At 49.2% G+C, this 16,238-nt stretch overlaps 2 protein-coding genes, 1 long non-coding RNA gene and 1 other non-coding gene across 4 annotated transcripts; 2 read left to right on the forward strand and 2 right to left on the reverse strand.

Annotated features, from left to right (window-relative positions):
* Positions 1-835: 835 nt before the first annotated feature.
* On the forward strand, positions 836-2,282 carry SNAPIN (SNAP associated protein). Its single transcript, XM_077900732.1, has 4 exons — positions 836-1,022; positions 1,221-1,267; positions 1,358-1,476; positions 1,647-2,282. The coding sequence occupies exons 1-4, from the start codon at positions 880-882 to the stop codon at positions 1,746-1,748; spliced, it is 411 nt and encodes a 136-aa protein (XP_077756858.1). The 5' UTR covers positions 836-879; the 3' UTR covers positions 1,749-2,282.
* Positions 2,283-2,389: 107 nt separating this feature from the next.
* ILF2 (interleukin enhancer binding factor 2) lies at positions 2,390-9,671 on the reverse strand. The gene is made up of 14 exons (XM_077900731.1): positions 9,518-9,671; positions 9,227-9,286; positions 9,092-9,134; positions 8,647-8,751; positions 8,291-8,368; positions 7,251-7,353; positions 6,595-6,660; positions 4,883-4,999; positions 4,323-4,401; positions 3,973-4,060; positions 3,514-3,575; positions 3,324-3,438; positions 3,036-3,126; positions 2,390-2,886 (listed from the first exon to the last, which is right to left on the reverse strand). The coding sequence occupies exons 1-14, from the start codon at positions 9,520-9,522 to the stop codon at positions 2,726-2,728; spliced, it is 1,173 nt and encodes a 390-aa protein (XP_077756857.1). The 5' UTR covers positions 9,523-9,671; the 3' UTR covers positions 2,390-2,725.
* Positions 9,672-9,852: 181 nt separating this feature from the next.
* Positions 9,853-9,924, forward strand: TRNAM-CAU (transfer RNA methionine (anticodon CAU)). Its single transcript has one exon. It is a non-coding gene; the product is annotated as a tRNA-Met (tRNA).
* A 566-nt stretch (positions 9,925-10,490) lies between these two features.
* LOC144315743 (uncharacterized) lies at positions 10,491-15,987 on the reverse strand. The gene is made up of 3 exons (XR_013381532.1): positions 15,318-15,987; positions 13,841-13,894; positions 10,491-12,186 (listed from the first exon to the last, which is right to left on the reverse strand). It is a non-coding gene; the product is annotated as an uncharacterized LOC144315743 (long non-coding RNA).
* Between the last annotated feature and the right edge of the window lie 251 nt (positions 15,988-16,238).

A 16,238-nucleotide genomic window follows, 5' to 3' on the forward strand; every position in this document is an offset into this window, starting at 1 on the left:
GGAATGTCCCTTTGCCTGTTTCAAGGACTTGTCAATGTGCTGCCCCAGGCTTGTGCCTTGTCCTCAGCTACCCCTGTGTTCCCCCATCATTAGGACCTGACTCTAGGGCCCCTCCCCCAATCAGGACCCTCTGAAAACCCTGACCACCCATCCCACTGCCCCACCCAGGCTCTGGACAAAGGGCATGGTGTGGCTGTACCCCGTGCCAATGCAGCTTCTCCCTGTGCATGGTCCTCAGGACCTATCCTGACCCATGGCCCGCAAAGAGGGGGCAGGTCAACCTAAAATCTCCTATGGCCTCTATGGGCAAGCCAAGAACTGAAGGCCACGGTTCTAACTCTGTAACCAGCAGGGAGGGAAGGCTTCTACACCAAAGACTTTGTGCCCTGATGCCTGGAATTCGATAAACACTTATTTTTTATTATTATTTTTTTTTTTATGACAGTCACAGAGAGAGAGAGAGAGAGAGAGAGAGGCAGAGACACAGGCAGAGGGAGAAGCAGGCTCCATGCACCGGGAGCCCGACGTGGGATTCGATCCCGGGTCTCCAGGATCGCGCCCTGGGCCAAAGGCAGGCGCTAAACCGCTGCGCCACCCAGGGATCCCTTTCTCTGGGTCTTTTGCTATAAATATAAACTTTACATCAGTGAGGTGTCAGAATGCTCTTTTTTCTAAGCTTCAAACCCAGCTTTTTTTTTTTTTTTTAAACCCAGATCTGGAGGACCCGGACCCCGGCCCCGCCCGCGGAGGCGCGGTTTCCCGGAAGTCCCCAGGCCACGTCCCGCCGGCAGCTCCCCGGCGCCCCCCGGCGGCGCACTTCAGCGCAACTCCAGTTCCCGGCGGCCCGCGCGGCAGTTCCCGGCGGAAGGGCTGCTCGTGATGGCGGCGGCTGGTTCCGCCGCAGTGTCTGGGGCAGGGACCCCTGTGGCGGGTCCCGCAGGCCGTGACCTCTTCGCCGAGGGGCTCCTCGAGTTCCTGCGACCGGCCGTGCAGCAGCTGGACTCTCACGTCCACGCCGTCAGGTCCGAGACGGAGGGGCGGGGCGGGGCCGCTCCGCGGGTTGTCCGGGGGCGGGGGCGGGGTGGCCCGGAAGCGGCGGGGCCTGCGTCGGAAGGGGCGGTGGGGCTGGCGGGAAGGCGCGCGTGGTGGCGGCGTCTTCCGGCGCTAGGGGAAACCCTAGGGAGTGGGCTTTCCAGTGTGGGCCTCGTCCCTCTTCGCAGAGAGAGCCAGGTGGAGCTCCGGGAACAGATCGACAACCTAGCCACTGGTGAGTAAGCGCCCCGCACCCTCGGGGCCTTGGGCTGAGGTGACCGCGGGGCCTCCATCCGGTGTCAGCGGCTCCCTCCTTCCACCCCAGAGCTGTGCCGAATCAACGAGGACCAGAAAGTGGCCCTAGACCTCGACCCCTACGTGAAGAAGCTGCTGAACGCGCGGCGGCGAGTCGTCCTGGTCAACAATATTCTGCAGAACGCGCAGGTAAATCGTCTCCCCGAGCTGCGAAAGCAGAGGGAGCGGCCTGCGAGGGCTGGCCCGAGCAGCCCCCTGCTCCCTCGTATTGGCTCGCGTCCTGGATGGAGCGAGCCTGGGGGCACAGGGAGCGCCAGGTCTTCCACGGAGCAGTCAGCGTCCCACATCTTGTCTCCTAGGAACGGCTGAGGCGGCTAAACCACAGCGTTGCCAAAGAAACAGCCCGCAGGAGGGCCATGCTGGATTCAGGACTTTACCCCCCTGGCTCCCCAAGCAAGTAACCGGCAGGAAGAGGGAACCCGAGCTGCCCTCTGGCCTGCCCTGTGTCCTCCGGGGCGCCCGCAGACCTCAGGACATGGAGAAGGCAGCCCCGGCGGGTGTTGGAAGCATTTATATCTTACCCGTGTAGAGCGGGACTCAAGATCCCAAAGGATTATGGCTCTTTCTTCCAAGAGTGAGCTGAGGCTTCTACACATTCACTTGATCTTAGCCAAAAGGCCGAAAAGCGATGCCTCTACACATTCAAAGTCCAACTCCTCTGCCTTCAGCCCTCGTTAATGAGGCGCTTCCTGGGTTGCATGTTCTCTGACTAGTTTTCCTTTATTTATAGAGGATTTGGAGAAGAGGGCAGGCAAAGTCATGGGAATGACTTCTGCCTACCCTCGTATTGATTGCACTTGGCTTGAATATAGTGGCAGTATTTCTAGAACCATTTAATTAAATAAATTCTTAAACAGTGTTCTTACTTTACTCTGGTATATGGAAAGGTTCCAAGAGTCTTCGTGCATTAATTCTAATAAAGCTTTAAATTGTGATCTAGCGTTTACGATGAAAAGACTCAAGTATCCTTTTCACTGAAGACTATGGAAAGCAAAAAAAAAAAAAGGTTGCCAGATGCCAAGGAAAAACAAGACCCAAGAGCCCTACTAGGAAGTATTTTAATCATTTTTCTTAGAAAAAAAAAAATTCCAGACACTTAACAGTTCACAACATTTCAACAACAAAGTACTGGTTGGAGAGGTTTTCAAGAACTGGGTTTTCTGAAGTCTTAGGAGAAAGGCTGGTATTGTTTCACTATACATGGATGGCATATGTCATAAATGGAAGACTTCTGGCTACTGAGCCAATCAGAACCCAGTGGAATGACACTTCCTGTCTCCTCTATCCCTCAGAAATGCCCCCTTATTAAAGCCAGGAGCAGTTAACTTAGGCTGCAGTCTTCCCCTTGGACAAGAAAGGGGGTGAAGAGAAAGGAAGGTCACTCTTGAGTCTCCATGCTTTCCTCTTCCTCTCCTTGAGGTGGTTCTTCCGTATTCTCCTCCTCTTCTTCTCCTTCCTTCTTCTCTGGTGGCTTCTCATAAGCTTTTTCTGAAGGTGTCACTATCACTCCATCCCAGGTAGATATTTCAGAAGCAAGATCTAGAAAAGAAAAAGTGATTTCAGGCCAAGTAGCCCAGCATACAATTAGTGATCTACACAGTGGAAATACCAAGACTATCTGAGTAGTGCAATGCTGCTTTACAGACCACAGAGTAGCATTAACAACCCTTGATGCAGTGATCACTCACAGCTGGCATCACCCTCCTGGCCAAGAATCTTCCGAAAACCACCATGTGAGAGGATACGGACCAGAGTCTGAGCTGTATAGCACACCATGTCCTGAAGGAGAACCAAGTGAGGATAAACAAGGTGAATCAAAATAACATTCTCATGAAAATAAAGATGAAGACAACTTTAATTTCAAGACCAAAGTCTGAGAACCCCCAAATCCGGACCCCTAAAGACATTCCCTTTGCATTCTGACCTGGAGATTCAAAAGTGGGTCACAACAGACTGTATCTGAGCCGTCCAAATACCTGTTGTTCCAGAGTCATGACTGTGTGTACTCTAAAGTTGCCACTTTCACAGGGGTCAGTGATTCCCACTGACCCTGGCAAGAACAGTCCTGCAGCCAGAATCTGTAAGCAACGCCTGAAACACAAGAACATTGAAAGAACAGACAAGACCACATATATCCAGCCCCAGACCCAAAACAGCATGTTTTACCTGTATGCCACATTTAGGGCCAAAGGCTGTCTGGTGGGATTGTTCATCACAGCATAGTGCCCCTGAAAAATAAACAATCTGGTTGGTGTCCTATAAACAGGACAAATCTAGCCAAGCAAACTGAGACCCCAAATCATCACAGAGAAAACTGGTTACTACGGCCTAGCTACAATGTTTAGAAGCAATTATGAAATGGTTGCTCCTTCAGTAACTTCCTTCCATTATCACATTATTAAAATGACATCAGTAATGAAAAGGCATAGTGGCATCAATTACTCCTTCAACTGAATATTCCAAAAACCCAACAGTAATTACTAAACATTTGAGTATTTACTGGATTACTTGTCCACCACGAAAATTTATTTTCAGATTCACCAAATTTCAGACCCTGATAGGTTTCAGAATAACTACTGTTAAAGAGGGATGATCAGAAACTCCCAACTGCCCTTGTTAACTTACGAGTAGGTCAAGGATCCAGGGTGTGAGTGGCTCAAAGCCAGGAAAACGAATCCTCAGGTCCTTCAGCAGTCTAATGAGAACTTTAACTCTGAAGATAAGAGGGACCGAGGCATTAAAAGTAGTAAGATCATGTATTTCCACCCCTGAGGTACAGAGCTAATGCTACTTCCAAAACTATACATTCTGTTTCTCTCAGTCTAAATTTGTTTAAAGTTTAAAAAAAAAAAAAAGAAAAAAAAAGAAATTATAGCCAAAAAAGTTCTGAGAGAGGTAGTATGGGAGATCTTGCTACCACTTATTACTAATACAATTAGAAGGATTAGATTATTTTAACTCAAATAAGGACTCACGTGGACTGAGAAGCATTTTCCTCAAACCAGCGGGCATGTCTGATGGCTGCTAAGGCACTCTGCAACACCTTGATATCCACTATAAGACAAATACAATAAGCTACGATGAAACACTCCTGTTATTAAGTGAACATTTCGACCCCATTAGCATAGTTCAAAATCTTGGAAGGAGACAGGTTAACTTCCTAACTTCTTAAACCACCCCATATTTCTCAGATTAGCGAATCACTTGTCCAAAAATCACACTATTCCTCCCCCAAACCAAATTTATAAGCATGCAAGATCTACCACTTTCCCAGAGAGCCTACACCCTCCATAAATATTTCTTCAATCCTTAAGTCCTGCACTCCAGTTGCTTTCTTGGCTATCCCATTTGACAGTTTCACTAACAACCTGGTAAAACGGTCTCCAAATTCCAGAGGGAAAGTCTGGGGATCAATCTAGGTCCAGAAGGTTTCACATGGAATAGCAACAAGCTAATAAGTAAACTCAAATGCAATCTTATGTACCATGTTTTGAATTTCCCAACTATCCCAGCAACGGAAAAAAAAAGAACTAACAATGGAGTTCTGGGTCCAGTTTTCGGAGATTGGGTGGCACTGTTGTAATGAGAATCTTCACTGTAGCATCAGAAGAACTGATCTCAAAGCCAGTTTCATTGGTCAGCATGGTTAAAACTGAAAGAAAGTAAAAGACTATAACTTTCCTATTTCCTTTACACGACCAGAGATAAATCTACAGTGGGAATAAGGGAACAGATAGGTTTTTAAAAAACAGCAAGAGTTCAGGGACACCTGGGGGACAGTCTACTGGGCTGTTGGCTCTTGGTTTTGGCTCAGGTCCTGATCTGTCATGAGATTAATTAAGCCCCGTGTGTGGCAGAGTCTGCTTGTCCCTCTCCCTCCCCCTCTGCTCCTTCTTCCCTGTGAAGGAACTCTCAAATAAAATAAATTAAAACATTAAAAAAAAAATTGCAAGAGTCCAGAATGAGGATTCAGAATACAATTTTTAAAGTAACAGAGATGGGGGACCTGGCTGGCTCAATTACTAGAACATGAGAATCTTGATCTTTAGAGTATTAGTTCAAACCCCATGTTGGGTGTAAAACTTACTTAAATAAACTTAAAAAAAAAAAAAAAAAAGGGCACCTAGGTGACTCCGTGGTTGAGTGTCTGCCTTTGGCTCAGGTCGTGATCCTGAAGTCTCAGGATTGAGTCCCACATCGGGCTCCCTGCATGGAGCCTGCTTCTCTATCTGTCTCTCTCATGAATAAATATTTTATTTATTTTTTTAAAGATTTTATTTATTCATGACAGACCCTGAGACAGAGAAGCAGACACAGGCAGAGGGAGAAGCAGGCTCCATGCAGGGAGACCCAAGCGGGACTCGATCCCGGGTCTCCAGAATCAGTCCCTGGCCTGAAGGTAGCGCCAAACCACTGGGCCACTGGGGCTGCCCTAAATATTTTAATAAAGTAATAAAAAACATAAAAAGCAGGAGCGCCTGGGCGGATCAGGTTACGTGTCTTACTCTTTTTTTTTAATTTGTTTATGATAGGCACACAGAGAGAGAGAGAGGCAGAGACACAGGCAGAGGGAGAAGCAGGCTCCATGCACTGGGAGCCCGACGTGGGATTCAATCCCAGATCTCCAGGATCGCGCCCTGGGCCAAAGGCAGCACCAAACCGCTGCGCCACCCAGGGATCCCACATCTTACTCTTAATTTTAGCTCAGGTCATGATCTCAGAGTTGTGGGATGGAGGCCTGCATCTGGCTCTCCACTCAGCACTTAATCAGCTTGTCCCTCTGTTCCTCCTCCTGCTCTAAATAGATAAAATCTTAAAAAAAAAAAAAAAAAAAAAAAACTAGGGGTGCCTGGGTGGCTCAGCTAGTTAAGCATCTGCCTTCAGTTCAGGGCAGGATTCCAGAGTCCTGGGATCCAGCCCAGCATCGGGCTCCCTGCTGAGCAGGGAGCCTACTTCTCCCTGACCCTCTGCCCCTCCCCCTCCCTCCTTATGCATGTGTGGGTGCACTTGAGCTGTCAAGTAAATAAAGTCTTTAAAATATATACATATATATATATATATATAAAGTAAAAGTAAAAGAGATGAACAGGATCTTAAACACTGGAGATCAGTGGCAAAAATTTCCCCAACACTGTACTCTGCATTCACTCCTCCTTCTAGCCTGATCTGGCTTTATTAAAAGTGTCCTTGTAGTTACAGACCTGCCTCCTATGACCATTAAATACATGTTCAGCAACAAACTCAAACCTTCAGAAGGATCCTGTGCTCTCAGGCTTTCCACAACTTTGTTCCCTAGGGCAGCAACAGCTTCCACTAGATTGAGAGAAAAGGACATCGTGAATATTATAATGATTTCTAGACATTCTATACATGTCTATACCACTCCACATTCTGATTTCTGCCCCACAGGCAAGGCTGGAGCAAAGGTAAGCAAGAATTAACACTTTTACAGGGGAAACTAGCACCTGAACACAAAAACTGGAAGACTCAGGGAACAGGATACCTCCTAGACCCACACCCTTATTTTTTATAGTACGGTTTCTCATCAATGGCACAAATGCCACTTGGGGCTGGATAATTCTTTGAGGGCTGAAGGGCAGAATATGTCCTATGCACTGTAGGATGCTTAGCATCATCCCTGATCTCTAATTCCTTTATTGCCAGTAGCCCAAACTGTGTCTAGACACTGCCAAATAGTCCATGGAAGAAAAAAATCACCAATTGAGAAACACTACCCTTTAGTAACAGCCATACATTCTTTCAGACACACAGTCCAGACCTTGTCCCTTATTACCCCAACACACGTTAAAAAATGACCTTTCTCACAAGAAATTTGGGCTTTGAAGACACCTATGCCTCAAACTCAACTTTCTGCTCCTGTGGCCAGAAAGAGATGCACTCACATGTTGGCAGAATCTTTAGGATTACCACCAGGTCAGCCACATTGTGTCCTGTAGTCATTGTTCCTTTTTTATAGGATCCCACCTGTCGCACTTCTTCAATTTGCTGTTGGAAAAGGGATTGGGAGATGCAGAAGTGAAAAAGACTATCTAGAGGGGCCTGGGTGGCTCAGTCAGTTAAATGTCTGAGTCTGACTTTGGCTCCAGTAGTGGTCTTGGGGTCCTGGGATCAGTCAGGCTCCCGGCTCAGCAGGGATTCTGCTTGTCCCTCTTCCTTTGCCCCCGCCCAATCCACACGTGCTTACTCTCAAATAAGTAATAAAACCTTAAAATTAATAAAGGACTGCCTAGTTCTTCTCAGAACTCAATTACAACACAATTATTACCCAGGTTTATTTTTTTTAAATGTTTATTTATTTATGATAGTCACAGAGAGAGAAAGAGACATAGGCAGAGGGAGAAGCAGGCTCCATGCACCGGAAGCCCGATGTGGGATTCGATCCCGGGTCTCCAGGATCGCGCCCTGGGCCAAAGGCAGGCGCCAAACCCCTGCGCCACCCAGGGATCCCATTACCCAGGTTTAGAAGTAGCAGAAGTCAAATCATAAAATAACCACATGGAGATGCCTGGGTGGCTCAGTGGTTTAGCCTCTGCCTGTGGCTCAGGGCAAGATCCCAGGGTCCTAGGATCCAGTCTCACATCAGGCTCCCTGCAGGGACCCTGCTTCTCCCTCTGCCTGTGTCTCTGCCTCTCTCTCTCTCTCTCTGATTGATAGATAGATAAATAAAATCTTTAAAATAATCTATCAACCGATCAATCAATCTACCCCATGAAGAGCCTAATACACGGCTAGCTGATAACACTGATACAAGTCTTGTCCCCAAGATCACCACCACAAAGGGATCCCACTGTACTTTCCTTCCCATCTTAGGCTTGGCTTTGGCGAATAAGTAACTGAAGACTTAAGAGACAGGAGGAGCGAAGGAAACACTACCCACACCACTAAGGCTGCCCTTTCCAATGATTAAATCACTAAAACTCACCACTTCGAATGTCCCTGGAGCCACAATCAAATTGTCAATCACATTGTTGATTTTTGTCACCAGAGAAAGGATAGATGCCTGAAAAACAGCAGGAAACAAAGATACCCTAAAGTGAAAAATTATAAGCAACTTCTCAGAGTTGGGGTATTTTTCCATAACTTTTTGACCTAAAGACGCATCCCTGAATAAAAACATAAATGCACATGGAATCTGTTGATATAATCTTGTGACACTCTCCCTGTACCCACAGTGAGAAATGAGATCAGCTGAGCCTCTGCGGAGTATAGGCTCTGGTAACAGCAACCTGGGTGGGAGGTTTTTAGAGAAATCTCAGGGAGAAAGCCCAAGAAGTAGACCTGTTCAGCAGAATTAGGAGCAAGGTCCTGATTCCTCTTCAGCAAGGCCTCACTGAACGAAGTTTCGTCAGGCGCTGGCTTGACCCGGGGGAAAGCCATCTCACACTAAGGCACAAAGAAACGACATGCTATTTACAAAAAATACTTGTTTTTACTCGTTAAGGTACTCAAACCAGAGTACTTGCTGGAAGGACCAGCCATCGTTTAAGTTCTCATTGCGCTACAGAAACAGATACACCAAAGAGGGCATTCATCATCCAGAGCAGAGACCACAGTCCTGTTAGCGCCCACAGGAGCCCCGTGAGCACACGGGCTTTGCAGGCGACCCGAAACCCTGCTGCTTCCTGCCGGCCCGAGCTCCCCGTGAACCCCGCGCACCCGCGGCGAGGCACGGGGTTCCAGGGCACTCGAGGTCAACGAGGGTCAAAAGGAGCTAGTTACTCACCAGATAGAAATCAAATGGAATATGTGGCACAAACGGCCGGAACCTGAAAGAGGAAAAGGGATCCCCGTTACTCCTCAGCCAACTCTCACCGCGAGCGGTGCCTCTGGCTGGCGGGCACTGGGGACCGGCACTCACCCGCCTCCTGGGCCTCCTCGGGACCCGAAGCGCCCGCCGCGCCCTCGTCCTCGGTCACCCCTAGGAAGGCAGACATTCCCGGAGGTCTTCGCTGCGTCCAAGGCACCGCCACCGCGCCGAGCTCCCCGCTCCCAGGGCCCGGGCTCCAACCGCGCGTCCGGGGGACGTACACCCCGGGATTCCCGGAGCCGTCGCCCCAGGTCAAGGCCAGTCCGCCCGCCGCCCGGCCCCCGGCCTGCCCAATCCTCGGCCCCTGGGCTCCGCCCGCCGCCTTCCCGCCCCGGCCCTTACCTCATGGCGCCCTAAGCCCCGAACAATGGAAGCCACCCTAACCGCCCCTCGCCTCGGAGGAGCAGACACCAGAGACGCGGCTGGCCGGAGCGTCCCAACAAACTCTGGCCCGATTGGCCCCCGCTCTACGCCGCCGCTAACGCCCATTGGCTTATTTTCGCAGACCGGCCTGCAAGCCAATAAGAAGCGCCTGCTGTGTCAGAAATTAGCCAATAAGAACAGATTTCACAGTAACAACTTTTTTTTTTTTTTTTTAAGGCAGGCACTAGGTGGCGCGGTGCAAAAATGACTGGACAGAGCTTCGTCTAGGACGCTGAGAGGCTACCGACACCAGTAGCAGAGTGGCGCAGCGGAAGCGTGCTGGGCCCATAACCCAGAGGTCGATGGATCGAAACCATCCTCTGCTATAAGGTGTTACATCTTTTCCTTGGGTGCTGCACGTACTTTTAGTGCTTATAATCACCTTTTCCTCCCTCAAAAATGCAGCCTTTAGAACCGTTTTTGCCAAAATGCAGTGAAGGGGATGGGAAGGGACTTCAGGCAACGCTACACGCCTGGGCGGGGCTCACCGAAGGCGGGAACCTGAGGCAAGAGAAGCTGATCAGACTCCTATCAGACGGAAAGCCCTGATGACAACGGGTTAGACTAGAGGAGAAACCGAGGCAGCCTTTGAAAGACCCTTCAGGGGCACCTGGGTGGCTCAAGGTGTGATGTCGGGGGTCCTTATATGTATTCCCGCATCAAGCTCCTTGCCTGGAGCCTGCTTCTCCCTCTGCCTGTGTCTCTGCCTCTCTCTGTGTGTCTCTCATGAATAAATAAAATCTTAAAAAAAAAAAAAAAGGTTCAGAAAAAGCGCTGAGGGGAGGCTGCAGAGGAGGAGGAACCCGAGTCGCCTGGGGAAGGTCTCGCTCCCCCAGGTTCCCCTCCCTCCGCGACCCCCAGGGCACCTGCCCCCCACCCCCGCCAGGTGGCTCCGAGCGCGCATAGGCAGGCGCTCTTTCTCCCGCCCCCGAGTCGCGGGCAGCCGGTCCCTCCCGGGTCCTTTCTCTCCGGCTTCTCGCCTTCTGCACCGGATACGTTTACTTCACTGCCCGCACGTTTTCTACTTTCAGCAGAGATTTGCGGTCTGTGTGCTTCCCCGCTGGTGGACAGTGTAGGGAGGACTCCGCTGCAGCCCCAGGGTCACACGCGGTGGCTGCTGGGTCACCCACTCAGGGAAGGCCAAGCAACATGCAGCACCGCAAGCTTTTCCTCTACTTTAACTGAGTGATGGGCTCCGCCGCGCAACCATCACCCAGGTGAGGACAAAGGACTTGTGTCTGCGCTCCTGACCCTCTGCCCGCCCGACGGGCCACCCCAACTCCGATTTCTGTGAGCACAGGTTGGCTGCGTCTGTTCTCAACTTCACAGAAATGTCTGTACTTTCTGTCCAGTTTCTCTTGCTTGACACGGTTCAAGCCCCTCCCACGTGTTTGCATGTATCAGCAATGTGCCGATTTTAGTTAGGAGTAGCATTCCATGACATCAATTCGTCCACTCCCCTGTAGAGTCCCTCTCCCACGTACTGGGCCCCGGGAACACATTTGGGTTGTTTCCACTTGGGAGCCATTATGAATAAAGCCGCTGGGAACATCTGTGTGCAAGAGTCCTGGGGCCAGTTGCGTGCATTTCTCTTGGTAGGTGTGTATGTATACAGAACTTAAATCCTGTATGTATTTTTTTTCTTTCTCTTTTGTTCTTTCTTTCCTGAGTTCAACATGGGACTCAAACTCAGGAGCCTGAGATCAAAAGTTGGGGCTCCACAGGCATTTAGCCACCCACGTGCCCCATAATTTTCTCTGGATAAGGAACTCTAGCTTGGAAGTTATTTTCTTTCAGCACATTTGCTATATTAGTTTACTATCTTTGGCCTCCATTTTTGCTGTGAAAAAACTTTTTTTTTTTTTTTTGCCAACCTAATGGTTGCTCCTTTGTTTTTTTTTTTTGTTTTGTTTTGTTTTTATTTATGATAGTCACACAGAGAGAGAGAGAGGGGGGCAGAGGGAGAAGCAGGCTCCATGTATCAGGAGCCCGACGTGGGATTCAATCCTGGGTCTCCAGGATGGCGCCCTGGGCCAAAGGCAGGCGCTAAACCGCTGTGCCACCCAGGGATCCCATGGTTGCTCCTTTGAAGGTAATCAGTCATCTTTTTTTCTATTTTAAATATTTTTTAAAGATTTTATTTTTTATTTATTCATGAGAGAGAGAGAGAGAGAGAGAGGCAGAGACGGAACAGGAGTCGGATGTGGGACTCAATTCCAGGACCCCAGGGTCATGACCTGAGTCAAAGGCAGAGGCTGAGCCACCCACGCATCCCTATGTTAAAGATTTTGCCTTTGATTTAATTTCCTGCTATTTCACCCTGGTGGGTTCAAATGTGGACGTCCTTTTTAAAAGATATTTTATTTATTTATTTATGAGAGACACAAAGATAGAGAGACAGGCAGAGGGAAAGGCAGGCTCCTTATAGGCAGTTGGATGCGGGACTCAATCTCTGAATCTGGGATCATACCTTGAGCTGAAGGCAGATGCTCAACCTCTGAGCCACCCAGGCACCCCCAAATGTAGACGTTCTTAATCTTGAGATTTGTTGAACTTCTTGAATCTGTGGCTTTATTCCCCACTCCTTCCTGGGTTCCAAATAAAGGTATGTCAGATTTTTTTCACATTATCCTATCTGTTTCTAACACTCTAAACACATTCCTGTTTAATCTGTGCTTCATTTTGGGTAGTTCCTCCATTCTTTCTTCCAGTGCATTACTTGCTCTTCACTTGAGTCTTACTGTTAAACCTATTGATTGATTCTTAATTTTCTTTTTTTTTTTTTTTAAGATTTTATGTATTTATTCATGAGAGAGAGAAAGGCAGAGACACAGGCAGAGGGAGAAGCAGGCTCCATGCAGGCAGCCCGATGTGGGACTCGATCCCAGGACTCCAGGATCACGCCCTGAGCCAAAGGCAGACGCTCAACCACTGAGCCACCCAGGCGTCCCCAATTGTGTTTCGTTTTGTTTTGTTTTGTTTTTAATTTAGGGCTGTGAATTTTTTTACTTCTGGTTTACCCAATTCCAAGGCTTCCCTCAGGAGGGCAGCTTTCAGGATCCTAAACCCAAATCAGAAGGTGGTTTGCCAGGTTTCTCATTTTGGGGGACATTTGGACTATAATTTTTGTCTCATTTGCCCCACACAGCTCATTTGCTGCCACCAGTTCCAATCTGCAAACAACCCCAAGATAAAAGCAGTCCTACTACTGGTCTCCCCTCTCTGCTTTCCTGTCTTTCATGTTCTTAACACCAATAATTCCTCACTGTCTTATTAGTGCTGTGAGTTTTCAAAGTACTTCATCTAACATTTTCAGTTGTCTTCAGCTCAGGGATTGGGCAAATTGTTCCATTCATTATTGGAAGAGGCGCTCAATTACTAAATTAGTTTTGAATGTAGTCGTTTCTCCTGAGCTCCACTCCACTAATCCAATAGGCCATTGGACACTTCCACTTGGGGATCTATAGGCACCCCCCCACACACCCAATAAACTAAAATTGTTATCACTCCCCAAAAACCTGCTTTTTCAGCTCTTCAGCAGATGGATCGATGTCACATAAACTTCAATTATGTGTATATTGTCTTTTCTTCTTGAAGTCCAATTGATTCTACTTATAAAATATTTCTCTATAGTCAACAATATTATGCACTTAAAAAGTTGTTAAGAGGGGCACCTGGGATGTAGTTAAGCATCTGCCTTTGGCTCAGGTCATAATCCCAGGGTCCTGGATCATGCCCTACATCCAGCTCCTTGTTCAGCCTCTCCCTCTGCCCCTCCCTGCGCTCATGTTTATCACTCTCTTTTGCTTGCTTACTCTCTCTCAAATAAATAAATAAAATCTTTAAAAAAGGAGGGGCATCTGGCTGGCTCAGTCAGTAGCACATGTAACTCTTGGTCTTAGGGAAATGACTTTGAGCCCCAAGTGGGGGATAGTTTACTTAAAAAAATAAAGGGGTTAAGGATGCCTGCGTGGCTCAGCGGTGGAGCATCAGCCTTTGGCTCAAGGCTTGATCCCGGGATCCTGGATCCAGTCCCACAACAGGCTCTCTGTGGGGGGCCTGCTTCTCCCTCTGCCTATGTCTCTGTCTCTCTCTCTCTCTCATGAATAAACAAAATCTTTAAAAAAATAAAACAAAGGGGTTAGTTAAAAACATTTTAAGAGGGTAGATCTCATGTTAAGTGTTGTTAATACACACACAAGGACACAAGGAAACAGTGGAGGTGATGGATATGTTTATTACCTTGATGTGGTGGTGATGCTTCACAGATGTAGTATGTATGTCCAAACTCATCAACTATATAAATAAATATGTATCGTTTATGCCATATCAGTTATACCTCAATAAAACTAATTTTTAAGAATGCCCCCCCCAAAAAAAGTGTCCCAATCTCCTATTTATCTCTCTTATCCTCCCATATAGGACAGACATTAGGTCTACCACACAAATGCTTGCATGACCTGCCCTCTACTGCCCTCTCTTGCCTCTCCTAGTCATTCCTGCATGCTTACATCACATCTCTGGACTGAAGACATAAACTCCTACAGCAGCCAGGCAGGTGGAGCACACTGGACAGGGTGGGTAGGAAGGATCTGTAACGGACTAGATTCACCTCAAGGAAGGGATGCAAGACTTATCTATTGCCAGCCCTCTGATATTTCAAGACAAGTCAGAAATCCAAATGTTCATGTGCCATCTGCAGATTTTATTTATTTACTTTGAATAAGCTCTGTGCTCAACTTGGAGCTTGAACTCAGGCCATCAAAGAGTCCCACCCTCAGGGCACCTGGCTCACTCAGTCCGTTAAGCATTAGACTCTTGATTTCGGCTCAGGTCATGATCTGGGGGTCCTGGGGTTGAGTTCTGTGAGGGGCTCTGTGCTCAGTGGGGAGCCTGCTTGAGGTTCTTTCTTTCCCTCTGCCCCTCCTCATCCCATTCTCTCTCACTCTCTCAAATAGGTAAATAAATCTTTAAAAATAAAAAGTAAGGGGATATCTAGGTGGCTCAGTGGTTGAGCATCTGCCTTCAGCTCAGGTGGTGATCCTGGGGTGCGGGGATCATGTCCTGCATTAGGCTCCCTACAAGGAGTGGTCTTCTCCCTCTGCCTATGTCTCTGCTTCTCCCTCTGCCTATGTCTCTGCCTCTCTGTGTCTCTCATGAATAAATAAATAAATCTTTTAAAAGCTAATAATAGGGATCCCTGGGTGGCGCAGTGGTTTGGCACCTGCCTTTGGCCCAGGGTGCGATCCTGGAGACCCGGGATTGAATCCCACGTCGGGCTCCCGGTGCATGGAGCCTGCTTCTCTCTCTGCCTCTCTCTCTCTCTGTGTGACTATCATAAATAAATAAATAAAAATTTAAAAAATGAAAGCTAATAATAAATAAAAATTTTAAAAAGAGTCCCACCCTGACCGAGGCAGCCTGGCACCCCTCATTTGCTGATTTTTAAGTGTAGGCAATTAAGTCAAATATAGAGAAAGAGAATGAATGCAGTCAGAACAAAACATTCCTGCATCTGAAGTTGGTCCCAGGGGTATACCATTTGTTCTAGACCATAAGAAAAAATGGTCCCAAAATTCTCCAAAAATTCCAGAAATAGGGAATATACTTCCGTATTCTGCTCTCTGCACAGAATCCCTGTTCATTGTTCTACTCTTGCTGAATTATTTCTCTTAGGAGATTTTCCTGGTCCCAAAGCAAGCAAAAGTTAAATCCTCACCTGGGCCTCTTAGCAGTTTATCCATCTCTGCGCTGCGGTCCTCGGTCAGATCACTCAGTACCACCACTCGTCCCACGCAGGCTCCTCCAAGGCACTACCGTCCGCATACTCACCTTCAGCCCACGCACAGTCGGCGGGCGGGTGTCGCGAAGGGGTCAGTGACCCCTGCCCGCCGCGAGGGGGCGGAGCGGCTCCACAACGGGGACAGGCGGCGGCGGTCAGGACCCCTAACCCGGCGCCCAGTGGATGCCTCCGGTGGTCGTTTCCAGCCCCGTCTCCCGCCGCCACTGCAAATCCCACTTAAATATCCCCCTCAACCCGAAACAAACTCACACTTGCCTTCCGGGAGCGGCCCCGGCGGTCCCCGGTCGTCGTCCCCCGCACCCCAGCTCCCCATCCCTAAACCTGTGTGGGAACTAAGGGTTAACTCCGCCCGGCCGCTGGGTCCCTGTACCCCACGAACCCGCCCGACCCGAAGCTGGGGGGCGGGGGCGGTCCTGGATGAGCCGAGTCACGAGGACCCGGGGCTCCCCCACTTCCACGCCCTTTCCAGAAACCCGCCCCCCTCGCGTCCACCCGCAGGCACACACACTTGCGCACACTCACACCTTTCCTTGCCAAGATCCCCAACAGCACAGCCCCCCCCACGGAGCCAGGGAGGGGGAGGGGCGAGGTGGGGCGCACCGCGGTCCCGCGGCCCCCTCAAGTCCCCTGGGTCCGCTCCCGCGCGCAGCAAGGAGGCCCCCGCCGCGAGCGCGGCCCTCGGAGCCGGAGGGCGTGGAGGGTCCCTGGGGAAAGCGCGCGGGCTGGGGGCGCGGGCAGGTCCGCCACTTCGGGGCGGGGACGAAGGGGTTAAAGATCCAGTCGCCGAGTCTGGGAGGGGAAGCGGCGGGAGGAAGGACTCGGAGCAGGGCTCGGGAC

The sequence above is a fragment of the Canis aureus genome, chromosome 6, assembly GCF_053574225.1.
Source record: "Canis aureus isolate CA01 chromosome 6, VMU_Caureus_v.1.0, whole genome shotgun sequence".
Lineage (NCBI taxonomy): Eukaryota > Metazoa > Chordata > Mammalia > Carnivora > Canidae > Canis > Canis aureus.

Bases quoted from the DNA above. Each gene is read 5' to 3' on its own strand.
- ILF2 (XM_077900731.1), bottom strand. The intron at 8,369-8,646 runs GTCTACTTCTTG...GCTGTTTTTCAG, and splicing joins CTCCTAATTCTGCTGAACAG to GCATCTATCCTTTCTCTGGT. The intron at 5,000-6,594 runs GTTTGAGTTTGT...ACTTTCTTTCAG, and splicing joins AGCACAGGATCCTTCTGAAG to TTTTAACCATGCTGACCAAT.
- SNAPIN (XM_077900732.1), top strand. From the start codon at position 880: ATGGCGGCGGCTGGTTCCGCCGCAGTGTCTGGGGCAGGGACCCCTGTG. The intron at 1,023-1,220 runs GTCCGAGACGGA...CCCTCTTCGCAG, and splicing joins TCTCACGTCCACGCCGTCAG to AGAGAGCCAGGTGGAGCTCC. The intron at 1,268-1,357 runs GTGAGTAAGCGC...CTTCCACCCCAG, and splicing joins GATCGACAACCTAGCCACTG to AGCTGTGCCGAATCAACGAG.